Source organism: Onychomys torridus, chromosome 10 (assembly GCF_903995425.1).
Source record: "Onychomys torridus chromosome 10, mOncTor1.1, whole genome shotgun sequence".
Classification (NCBI taxonomy): domain Eukaryota; kingdom Metazoa; phylum Chordata; class Mammalia; order Rodentia; family Cricetidae; genus Onychomys; species Onychomys torridus.
The window spans coordinates 65,194,081-65,207,252 of NC_050452.1; the positions used below are offsets into that span (position 1 = coordinate 65,194,081).

Sequence of the window (13,172 nt, forward strand, 5' to 3'; positions counted from 1 at the left end):
CCCAGCAAGAGAGGGTGTTAGTGTGTATGACTCAGGCAGTGTGAGTGGAGATGAAGAACAGATGGGTTACTAGGCAAATAGATTGATTGGCTATGAAGGGAAAAGAAAGAGAGATCACCAACAAACAATGGGGATGACACCTTAAGATGCCCATGCTAGATATCTCAACTATAATAATCAGTTCACCATGTCTATTTATAACCAAACATTACACTGTACACCTTAAGTATATATAATTTCAATTTGAAAACATTTTTAAAGAGTGGCCCAGAGGTTGGTTCAAGAATACACAATGCAGAATGAAATAATATATAAAGGTCAAGGGGGTCGTTCCTTGCAAAAAAAATAAAAAATAAAAATAAAGGAAGAAGAGAAAGAGGAAGTAGAGAGGGAAGAGGGAGTGGATGAAGGAGAAAGGGAGAGTGGGAGGGGTGGGGAAAGGGGAGAGCAGGAAGGAGGTAAAGAGGGCAAGTGAGGGAGAAACTAGATTTGGGGATGGCTTACCTCAACAGCATTATAAAATAGTACTGTGGTTTGATACAGCCTGCCTCACCATCATTGTTACCTCAACAGCATTATAAAATAGTACTGTGGTTTGATACAGCCTGCCTCACCAACATTACCTCAACAGCATTATAAAATAGTACTGTGGTTTGATACAGCCTGACTCATCAACATTCACATTAAGCTTAATTCTCTACTGCAATGTGTTGAGTTGATAGGACCTCTAAGAGGAATTGGGATCATGAGGGAATCTACCCTCATGAATGGATTAATGACTTTCTTAGGACATTGGATTATTTTCCTCTAGACTGTTAGATTTCATGGGACTGGACTGGCTACCACAAAAAATGAGCAATAAATAAATGTGGCTTTCTTGGCTTTCTCTCTTGCTTCCTCTCTTATGGAGTCAATCACTTCCTCCACATGCATACTTCCTACCCCTCAAAGGCCAAGGGCAACCCTAAGCTCTGAAGCTGATATTTCAAGAGGATAGGGATACTTCTATGAGCCTGACTTGTCATTTAGGGCACTGATGGCATTAGAGTATGTGCCTATTGACCTTTTAAAGTCCCTTGTCACTTCAGAGATCCATTCCCTGGGTTGGGGATTTAGCTCAGTAGTAGAGCGCTTGCCTAGCAAGCGCAAGGCCCTGGGTTTGGTCCTCAGCTTCGGGGGAGAAAAAAAAGTGCAAAGATCCATTGCCATGCATCCCAAGCCATCCCTGGTGGTCCAGATCCTTACCAGAAGTGCTGGGATCTCCACACCACCAAAGATCATCAGCAATGTAACCCAGTAGTGTGTCCTCCAGGGTGGACATCTTGCCCTCGACCCAGGTATACTGATGGGCCAGGTGTTTAGATTTGCTCCAAAAGAGAGTCTGAGAAAAAATAAACAGACAATTAATTAGGTCCAAAAATAAATCCAAGGATTATGGATGTGGCTCAACAGTAGAATGAGTGCTAGCATGCATCTATGTTCCATCTCCAGAACTGCAATCCATCAGTCAAGCAATCAATCATCCTTTTGTAAATTAAAAAAAAAAAAAAAAAAAAAAGCAGAAACTATTGGAGTAAATCACACACACTAAATACCCAGAAGTCAGTTTGGTTATTGTCTACCATCGACCTCCTCTGTTCAGAGCCCTATACTCAGTATTCCTTGGGGAGGAGCCACAGCAATGTCCAACACTAAAAATGGGATGAGAGGTGATAACTGTGAATGGGTTGGAGGGCTTCACTTAGTTGCAGACATGTGAAATTATGCTTTAAACACAGACTTTGAAAGAGTTGTACCCCATGACAAACCTTTTCTAGTATATTCAAAGGACTGAAAACCAGGCTTCTCTGACCCTAGGGCTTTCCTTTTATATTTCACCTGGTTACTTTAAAGCCTTTTATACTTAGGCAATTTCTTTTCACCAAGCCTGAGCTTCCATGCTGGTGAAATAAAGACTCTGACCCCTGGTTTGCCTACTCCATAGGATGGTTCTGAAGAACTAAGAAGGAGAGGGTTAGGAAAGTAAAAACCAAAAATCACTCTTCAAATATATATCAGCCTGTGTTACCATTTACGTGTCTATGATTATCAGAAGCCAGGGGAATGTTCCATAATTATATAAGTCTGGGTTCTTTCTTTGTGTGGGATGGGGTTGATGTTAGATTCTTTTCTCTGTGTCCCATCTCTCTCTGATCTTCCTTCCCCAGATATCCTAAACCCTGGTGGTATTCTAGTTCTCCAAAGCCCGCCCTCTATCAGTACTACCCCACCAACCAGACCAATGATGCCCAATGCCAATGTTTCCTTTCTTTCTGCATCCTAACTTTGGGCCTGGGACCTCTTCCCTTTGGCTCTGATTCTCAATTCTGAAAGTTATAACTTGTTACCTTGTTACATGGTATAGTTTGAGTGACCAACTTAACCAGTGGTTCATAGTCTTCTCTTGTGATGTTGCATGGATTCTTGGAAACAAATGCTCCTTTGAATGTACTCAATATCTTCTTGCAGTCCTGATCACTATAAAAGGAAACACAGAAAACAGATTTTTAAAATGTTTTGGAAGGGTCTGGAGAGAAGACCCATCAGTGAAGAGCACTTGATGCCTGGGGTTGGTATCTAGCACCCATATGGTGGCTCACAACTGTGTGTTCAGTTTTAGAGGACCTGACATCTTCATCTGGCCTCCATGTTCACTGCACACACATGATGAATGAACATACATACAGGCAAAACAATGATACACATAAGATAAAAATAAACCTTAAAAATATTTTTGGAGCATAGATAATGGCAACAAATGCAAGAGCATTTGGGAATATCTGGGAATCATATACTCAGGGTCAGCCAGTCCCCTACATCATTCTATCAGATGTGTAGCACATTCTTCTGAGATGCAAACCAGCCTCCATGCTGACACTCCATGAGGTTAAAAGTAACCCAAGTGCTGGATATAATTACAGAGAAAATAGGAAGAAAACCAGTTTTCTTAGTGCTTTCAGAAAAGACAAGATTTCAAAACACCTAGTAGAGAGGGCTGAATGTTCTAAACACAGAGAAATCATGAATGCCTGAGTTGATAGACATGCCAATCACTCTAATCTGGTCATTATATAGTAGTGTATACACGGACCAAAATGCTGTGTTGTGCCCATAAATATGTCCAATTGCTGCATGTCAATTAAAACATTAAGTAAGTAGGGCTATTGCAGTTGGACTTGTTAATGTAGGGCAGGGTTCCACAGTATGTCACTCATAGCTTCCCTTGCCTCTGGCAATTCTGACCTGGTTATGTTTGAAAACCAGTGGATTCAAATGAAAATGTGAAAGGTTAAATAGCATTTCTTTCCAAAATCTAGACAGAGTAGTTTAAGTTCATCAGCACCTGCCTTTGAAAACTATGCCAGGATCCCATTAGCGATCTCTCTTTCCATACCTTTTACATACACAAAAAGAAAAAGTTATGACGCCATGTACTTTAGTGTCAATCAAAATTTATGGGGTACTATCACAGGCAATTTAGAAAGTAGACGTTTGGCGGCAACTTTGCTTTCAGTAGGGTTTATGCCTTAATTCCAGTAATTAATGCAGTGGCCTTCTCAAGAACTTTCTGTTCTAAATTCCAAATGTTGTAAAGCTCCTCTACTTTTTTCCCTTGGTAGCATCTGCAGGACTGGAGGAAAAAATAAGATAGGAGACTGAGGAAGAGAAAGATGGGAGACCGAGGAAGAGTACGGGAGACTGAGGAAGAATAAAATGGGAGACTAAGAGTGTTTTCTACTTGGAAAAAGGCCTGGTGGAAAGAAATTATCCAGCACTGAGAACCTGCCACACATCAGGCTTTTTCATCAGCAAGCCCTTATTTAATCACCAAAACTCACAATGCTCCCAAATTATTTTTATGCTTCTCTTAGGTCTTATACTCCAGTTCAAATCATAGTAAAGATTCAAGAAGCCCCAGGTTAAAACTTGAGGAGAGTTATTTGTTCAGGGGATGGGGGCATGGAGACTATAGCAATACTGTTGAACCTGACTTGGAAGAGTTGATTCTACTTGGAAGAGTTTGTAATTCGAACAGAAAAACAAAAGCATCATCTTGCATACATCATAAATACTGTTTTTTAAAGCATTTTTTATCCTTTTTTCACTCATTGCAAAATAAAGATAATGTTAGAATTCAAGTTTTAGGGGCAAATTCCTACACTAACATACTTTAAAAGTGTCTTTTCTTTTTACCAATTGAAACTTTTTTTTTCCGGAGCTGAGGACCGAACACAGGGCCTTGCACTTACTAGGCAAGCTAAATCCCCAACTTCCCAATTAAAACTTTTTGTTGTTGTTTTTCTTTTTTTAAAGAAAGTTGAGTTTGCCCAGAGGTGTTACTGGCTGCCATCTTTATCATTCAAGCTGAGTATGCCCAAAAGTGCTCCCGTCCACCATTTTAATCCTGCAAACATAGGGTTCACAATCTTTACCTAAGTATGTCCCCAAATGTGTGCCCCATCTTTTTCTTCTTGAACCTGCTGTTTCTTTCTCCAACCTTATTTCTCAGCTATGCTTGTCTGTCGTTTACATTCATCAAGATGCAAACTTCCACTTTTCTTATAGTATCAATATTTCTGCGTAGCAGGAACTACAGCATATAACACCACGACAGTAGTGGCACTGGGTCGTTTCAATTTGGTTTTGAGATGCTAGGAATTAAACTCTCAGCATCACACATGCTAGGCAAGTGCTCTACCGCTGAGATTCACCTTCCAGCCCATCTTGACTATTTTTAAATGTACAGATACAGTCAGATGTTTTGTAACCAATTAGCATTAACACCCTGACCTTCCTCTACCCAGCCCCTGGCTGCCACAATTCTTTCTGTTTCAATTTGACTATACTAGGTATCTCATGAAAGTAGAATCTTTACATATGACTGACTTTACTTAGCATCATGTCCTTAGGATAGTCATGCTGTATTTTATCTTAATTAGGATTACTATTGCTGTGATGAAACACTATAACCAAAGCAGCTTATAAAAGAAAGCTTTTAACTGGAGACTTGCTTAGAGTTTCAGAGGATGAATCCATGACCATCATGACAGGGAGCATGGTGGCAGGTGGGCAGCCATGGTATTGGAGCAGTAGCTGAGAGTTTACATCCTAATCTGCAAGCAGCAAGTAGAGAGAACAAGACTGGGTCTGGCATTGGGCTTTTGAAACCCTAAAGCTCACCCCAGTGGCACACCTCCAGTTAAGTCCACACCTTCTAATCATTCCTAAACAGTTCAACTGGGAACCAAACATTCAAACATATGAGCTTATAGGGGCTCTTCACATTCAAAACACCACATAGTGTGTATTAAATCTTCTGCCTTTTGAAGGCTGAACAATATCCCATTGTGTAATTATAACAACATCAGTTTGTCTGCTTATCAGTCAGTGGGCATGTAGGTTGTTTCTTCTATACATTCTTTTATTCTATATTTTCTGGAAAGCTGCAATAAGTCCTACAATGTGTCCCAGCTGCTATCAAGATAAACAGATGGATATTTCTGTCCATGGGGTGTAGCAGGAATCTTAAAAGTTCTTATTAATAAAATCATACCTGAGGCCAGCTATTGGGGTGAACGCTGGAAGATCAAAGAGACAGAACAAGCCACAGCTTCCTTACCTTGCCAGTTTCTTAGCTGACCCTGTTTTCTCAGACTGGAAACCTCTGAGTCCTCATCCAAATGGGTCTCAGTTGAACTGCTGCTCCAAAGCCTAAAAGCTTAACCAGCCAAATGTTTTTAGTTTCTGGTCTTTATGCCTTATATATCTTTCTGGTTTCTGCCATCACTTCCTGGGATTAAAGGCTCACTTTCTGGGATTAAAGGTGTGAGTCACCATGCCTGGCTATTTCCAATGTGACCTTGAACTCACAGAGATCCGCCTGGCTCTGCCTCCCAAGTGCTGGGATTAAAGGCGTGTGCTACCACTGCCTAACCTCTATGTTTAATATTGTGGCCGTCCTGTTCTTTGACCCCAGATAAGTTTATTAGCATGTACAATATTTCAGGGAACACAATACCACCACAATGGGGCACTTGAACATAGACAAGAATAACACAACTCAGCATTGGAGCAAATACACTTGGTCCTGACCTGAAAGCTAGCTCTCACCATAGGGTCTTTGGTTCTAAAATCCATTATCTTTTCACATTCATTATTGGGTTTGGACCACAGAATCAGCTAATACTGAGCATAAGTGTCCATCTCTCATCCTGAAGCCCAATGATGTAAATTCTGAGGTGAAGAAGGAGGCCTGCAAACCTTTTTACAATGAACTTTTCCCTCCGACTTTAAAATAATTTTCTATTAAGTCACACACAAACCACAGATAGACTCCAGGGCCAGACTTTGCCAACAAGGTCAAGGAGATGAATAATGAAAAATCTCAGACAGAACAAAGAAAAGATGGTCCACTCTGCTAAGTCCCCTGAGTTCCCCCCTTTTTCCTGCATAAGGTACATGCTTTTAAAACTGGAATAGAAGGTAAGATCATGTTTTTCATGTTGCTGGAAGAAAATGGCTCCATTTCATTCCCCTAGAGTTCTTCATTTTTTGTGACTTTTCTGAAAGCCATACCTTATAGGTTCTGAATATATTTTCTGGAAATGATGCTAGACGTGTAATATACTCAAGGGCATCCTGCTAAGGGCCTAACAAAATAAGGTTCTGTTCTGATTGCTACGGTCAGTCTGTCTACCCAAGGTCCCAATGACAAGGACACTGAGTAAGTTCCCTGGTTTCAGACTGAGTCACTGGTGGCAGGCTGGGTCTTGGCTTCTCCTCCCCAGGACAGGGAAATGCATAGGTTGTTTGTGGAGGTGTTGGCGAGAAACAAACAGGTCTGCCTTCAGAGAAGTCAAACAGTGTGATCTCATACCTAAACCACATCTTAAGTTTCTTCAGTTCACTACGAGCAATTTCACAGAACACCAACATCAGATAAAGCAATGGTAGATTGTAATTCGAATAAAGACAAAGAGGAAATCACAAACACAAAGAAATGATGGCAGAACTATCTTTGCACGTGGCCAATAGAAGTGATGGTTGCATCTTAACCTGTACCAACCTCAGCTTTATGCTTCTAGCCTGGTGTAGAGACTTTATTAAGATTGCATATCAGAGAATCAGGCCCATCCTATTGGCTCGTGGACACTGTACAGGTAAAGCCAGACTCCTCAAATCTTCCTTTAAACTCTTAAAAATAAGCCAGATTCCCCCAAGTTTCCTGGAAACCATGCCTGCCCCTCCCCACAACCTTTGTTGGGAGTGTTTCCCCTCTCACAGAGAGCAACAAACCCAACTCACACAATTATAGAATGCTCCCAGTGGTCCTGGGTTAAGGTCTAGACAGTAATGAACAATCTTGAGGCACTGGAGAATCTAAAGGCCTGTGACAACTGGAATGCATTCATGAGTATGTAAGCTGGCCAGAAGTTTCACAAGGAGCCCCCGTCAGCCTTTTGACTTGTAGGAACAAAGGTTTTTCTGGTGGAGGAGAATCTTGGTCTGAGGGCAGGTTTTTTTCTTCCCTTCCAGAATGGAGTCTTGGAGGCTTGGCATAGAGTAAGTTAGCCCACATGTCAGGACTCAAGGTCAGTGGTGTGCACTCCTCTTTTCTAGCCCCCTGCTCCTAACAACAGTCCTTCACTCTATTACTCCCATAACCATAGAGCACTTATTATTGCTCACCCTCCATTCCTCCCCTTTTCTGCTAAGTTTCTCAGTGTTGGTTGGTTCCCAGTGGCCAAAGGTGGAAAGCAGCAATAGAGGCAAAGAGAGGCAGTCATGACCCTGCCATCATGATCTCTCTGAGCTAGATGCTGCACAAGATGCCAACAACTCGTGCTTACATCAAAATCTCACACCAGCCACTGAGGGGGATTCTAGTCTCTTAGAAGTAGAGAGACCAGAGCTCAGAGCAGCTTAGCCCTTATCCAAGGTCAATTAGCCAGCTCCAGTACTGCCTTGCAGGCCAGATCTTGCTCTTTTTGCTAGACAATGCTGCCTCCCACAGGAAAATCAAAACTATGCAGCTACGTTCCAAATAGAGTGGCTTTTTATAAGAAAAGAAGTTATGATTCCTAGAAGAGTTGTGTCTCTAGATCACAGGAGACATTCAAGATTAGAACTGGGCAGTCATTTCTAGATGCTAGGATACCATGAGTCAGGAAGGAGAACGTAAGTCTTACCCTGATATATATGACTGTTAAACCCAGTTTTTATACGGACAGCCTGCACTGTGTCAGAACTCTTCAATCACCATTCTAAATGTGTACCACTCTCATAATAACCACATCTCCACCTTCATAATGTGCCAGTCCTGTGGGAGGTTTTGACACCATAAACCCCGTTCCTTCAACACATTTTGTTCTCGAAGGGTAGGGATGCATAGTCTATGGACTCAGCTATCTAGTCCTTCAGGTCATGCTGTCTCTGCTCAAAGAGAAACTGCAGGCTCACTCGCCTGCGTGAGTCTTGAATTGGAGGCCAGTATAGCCTGTATTTAAAGGAAAGACTGCCACCTTGTGGGCGAAGTGAGTGACTGGTGAGACACACAGAAGTGATGAGTTCCTAAACAGGGTTTTAAGGAAAGGGCCCACAGGACTAACTAAGCAGGGCTCATAGCGGCCCACAGAGACTGAATCAGGGCACCTGCATGGGTTTGACCTAGGTCCTCTGCACATATGTTATAACTGTGTAGTATGTATAATTAGTGTTCTTGTGGGACTCCTACAAAAGGGTAGGGGCTGTCTCCGACCCTTTTTGCCTGCTTTTGGGATCCTTTTCTTCCTGCTGGGTTGCCTCATCCAGCCTTAAGATGAGGGGATGTGCCTGGTCTTATTATAATTTGATTTGTCGGTTTGGTTGATATTCCTGAGAGGCCCACCCTTTTCTGAAGGGAAAAGAGGAATGGATGGGGGAGGGGAAGTGTATGTAGGGGAAGATTAGAAGAGAGCAGGGAAGGGAAACTGTGGTCAGGATGTAACACATGGGAGAATTTTTAAAAAATGGCTAAACACAAAGCTGGAAAATACTTAGTTAAAATCTGCCATGTGCTCAGTGCAGAGGGTAAACCCAAGAATAAGATAAAGACTATGAACAGGTTCTATATGAAAATGGGGGAAAATAACTAGGATGAGGGTATGTCGGAGGGACAAGCGGTGTTCAACATCCTATGAAGTGGGGACACAGATGGCCTGGAACAAAGACTTGAAGGAAGACAGAACCTGAGAGCACTAACATCCAAGAAATAGTGTTCTGGACAGAAGGTCCTAGTACCTGATGAGTCAAAAGATGCCTTTTGGCTGAAGCAAAGCAAACAAGGAGGAGCTGATGGAAACGAGGAAGAAATGCAAATTTGACCTTCAATCGTGAACTTCTATTTATGGTCGAGGTACTGGCAACAGTGGACTTTGTGAACAGGAAGTAGAAGGTATTATCATTTATATTCAAAAGAATTCTCTGCCTTCTTTGCTGGCTGTAGTCTGAAAAAAGTGGGCACATAGGGAGGTAGATCAGTACTGCTGACAAGAGCTGACTTTGCACCATGGAGGGGGAAGGGATATCGGTCAAGATGAGAAAAAGTATCTGGGCACAGTGATGCATACTTTAGTCCCAGCACTCGAGAGACAGAGGCAGGAAGATGTCTGAGATCAAGGCCTGCCTGATCTACAGAGCAAGTTCCAGGACAGCCAGAGCTAACACAGAGGCGAAAAAAGGAAAAGAAAATATAAGATAGGAAAATAAATGATAGATTCCAAGTTCACTGTGGATTTCTGTAACAAGAATTTCAAAACAGTCCTACTAATAAAAACAAACAAACAACAACAAAAACCCCAGAGCCAGATATTGAGATGAAAGCTGAAAGATCAGAGAAACAGAATAAGCCACAGCCAACCTCAACTTACCAACTCCTCAGCCTCCAGAGAGAGACTTCCTGTTTACTCACACCTTATATACTTTTCTGTGCCCTGCCATTTTACTTCCTGCCTAGTGCTGGGATTAAAGGCATATGTACTTCCCAAATACTCTGGAGCAAAGGCATGAGATTTCAAGTGCTGAGATTAAAGGCATGTGCCACCATGCCTGGCTCTGTTTCCAGTGTGGCCTTGAACTCACAGATATCAAGATGGATCTCTGCCTCCCAAGTGATAGGATTAAGAGTGTGTGCCATCACTGTTTTGCCTCTATGTCTTATCTAGTGGCTGGCTCTGACCTTTGATCCCCAGATAAATTTATTAGGGTAAACAATATATCGAGGTACACAATATATCACCACAAATTTCTAGTGAGCTGCATATATGGTGGTGAACAAATTATCGAGTCAGTAACTAGAAGGCTTGTGGCTGAAAGTACTAGAACGATAGAGTGGCCATCAATTGGAAGAGAGTTTCCAACAGAAATGGCCTTGGCTACAGGTTCAATTTGGGATAGTTGGAGCTTGACAAGGCCACAAGACATCCAAAGGAAGTCATAGAACAGAGAAATGAGCATGTGACAAGGACAAAGAAGAGACAATGATGGGCTCAGTAGAAGGACTGAGCTTTGAGGCACGCCAGTGTGTAAACACTGGCAGGTGAAACATGGGTGATGCCAAAAAGCAAAATGAAGGGTTATGTGTGGGAGGGAGTCCAGATCTGACCTGCTCCCACATTTCAAAGGGTGTTTGGGTGGAGGAGAGAGGAATGAGGAAATGAGAGAAAGATAGAAAGAGACAATCAGGAAAGCAGAGACACAGGATACCTTCTGCAGGGCCCTGGGTCAATACCCAATCACCCCAGGCATTTATTCAAAAGGGCTTTTTATACAAATGCCAAGAGATGAGGCAAAAGATCTCCCCCTATCAAGATCAAAGCACAACATACAACCAAGTGTAGACCCTTCAAAACACCTGGTACCACGCCTATGACCAAATCATCCCCTTATGCAGCCTTGCTGAGTAAAGCAAGCGCAGATTCTCTGACCTTGAGTAGTAAGGTCTCACTAGATAGTCTCTGTGGGCCACCACATTTGTGACACATGCTAAGTGAACACATTATGTCAACAGGAAGGAAGTGCTCCACAATGGCAGGTCCTCCTGATACCAAAAGAAAAAGAAGAAGAATGAGACAAGACCATTTCCAGCATTGGAAAGGAAGCTCTGCCAAGAACTGCTTGGTTTCTCCATGTAATGGCAGGGGTGGAGAGGATCTGTTTCTTCCATTTATGTCAAATACTGTGTCTTGAGAACTTATTTTGGAGAACACTACTTTCACTTAAATATAATATACATATGTCATGAAGAAAGCAACAGGTCCAAACACATCTTCCATGTTCTCATATTCCTTGCACATTTCAAAGCTTAGCATGTTTTCTCTTAGGATAATAAGAAAGCTTCCTTACTAGTCACTGATAAGAATGATGCATCAAAAAAATTTAGGCTTAGCATTTTATGACAGTCATTTGTAACATCTTAAAATTCCTGTATTCTCTAAAACCTACTTATCATTTTCTCTTAAAAGTCCCCCCATGTCTTCTGGCTGGAGGTGGCACACACCTTTAATCCCAGCATTTTGGAGACAAAGGCAGGTGACTATTTGTGAGTTCCAGGCCAGCCTGGTCTATGGAGTGAGTTTCAGGACAGCCAGGGCTACACAGAGTAACCCTGTCTAAAAAGAAATAAATAACAATTTCCCAATGTCCACTGTAGCAGTACAGTGTAACTTGATTTTTTTTTTTTTTATGTAGAAGAGATCACATCCTGAGAAAGGAGTCCAGAACTGAGACCCTTTCCCATTTTCCTTCTTGTTTTAGAGGGAGGATCTCATTATCTCAGGCTGGCCTTGGATCCATGATGTAGCTGAGGATGATCTTGAACTTCTGATTCTCCTGCCTCAACCTCCCAAGTGTTGGGATTACACCATATCAAGTTTTATGGAGTGCTCAAGACAGAACCCAGGCTTAGTGCGTATTAGACAAGCATTCTACAAAGAGAGCAGCATCCCCAGCCCATAGTCTTGTTCTTTCTATGAAGGTATCTTAGGAACTAACCCTTGCAGAGATGGGCGCAGTCTCTTCTATGAGCAGTATCCTAATGAGTGTGTCACCTTCCACTGGGCCCTGCCTCCTAAAAGCTTTCCCATCTCTTCCATCACCACAATGAGGGCTAAGCTTTGAGCACAAGTGCCTGGGCGATATACTTATCTAGTCCTTCTAAAACATTATCCTTTAAAACTATATCCAGACCTTTAAAACTATCCCCAGCACCATTCAAAACATTTTGGTGGTTTCTCAAAAAGTTAAAAAGTCATCTGCCATTTGGCCCCACTCTTTACTTTTGGATATTGCCACCCCCAGAAGAAACTATATGCCCATACATTAATTTATACACTGATATCCAGAACACCTTCATTTATCATATTCAAAATGTGAATATAAGCCAAATGTCCATCATCCAAGAAGTTGATAAACAAATTGTGGTATATACATACAGTTGACTTAGTAATAAAAAAAGAACCAATCTTTAAAAGAAAGTATGTGTATGTACATGTGCAAGCATGGTATATGTATGTGTAAAGTATATACACATGTGTGCAGACACATGCACTTTTGTGTACACTCACAGAGGCTCAAGGAGGACAAGGTTTCTTGCTCTCTGACTCTTCACTTTATTCCCTAGAGACAGGGAATATTCACTGAACTGGAGCCAAGCTTATGGCCAGAAAACCTCATTGACCCCTGTCTCCACTCCCTACAGCTCTGGGTTATAGGACCCTAGTGCAGCCACATCTAGCTTCTCACACATATACTGGAATCTGAACTCAAATGGGCCATGGAAATGGCATTATCAACCCTGAGTTAAGTGAACTATTAATATGTAGCATTCATCTAACTGATTACACACCTGAAGGTGAGGATGAAATTATTTTTCCTAATTCCACAATACACAAAGACAAATTCCAGATAGCTAAAGGACTTAACTATGAAAAGTAATAGATTAATATTTTTAAATCCATGTGAGTCTTTATAATGTCACATAAAAATCCATTCTTAAGTAAGAAACAAAGGCACAGCCATGAAAGAAAATATAACTGCAATGACATTTAGATTTTCAGGATGAAGGGTACCACAAAGTCAAGAATGGAGCACAGATG

The 13,172-nt window shown here is 41.8% G+C and overlaps 1 protein-coding gene across 1 annotated transcript in view; it reads right to left on the bottom strand.

The window, feature by feature from the left end:
* Positions 1-13,172, bottom strand: part of Cd38 (CD38 molecule) — a 46,981-nt gene that overhangs the window by 10,050 nt on the left and 23,759 nt on the right. The window contains exons 2-3 of the mRNA XM_036200872.1: positions 2,388-2,517; positions 1,246-1,381 (exon numbers count right to left, since the gene is read on the bottom strand). Of these exons, the coding sequence (XP_036056765.1) occupies positions 1,246-1,381; positions 2,388-2,517 (266 nt within the window). The remainder of the gene's footprint in view (positions 1-1,245; positions 1,382-2,387; positions 2,518-13,172) is intronic.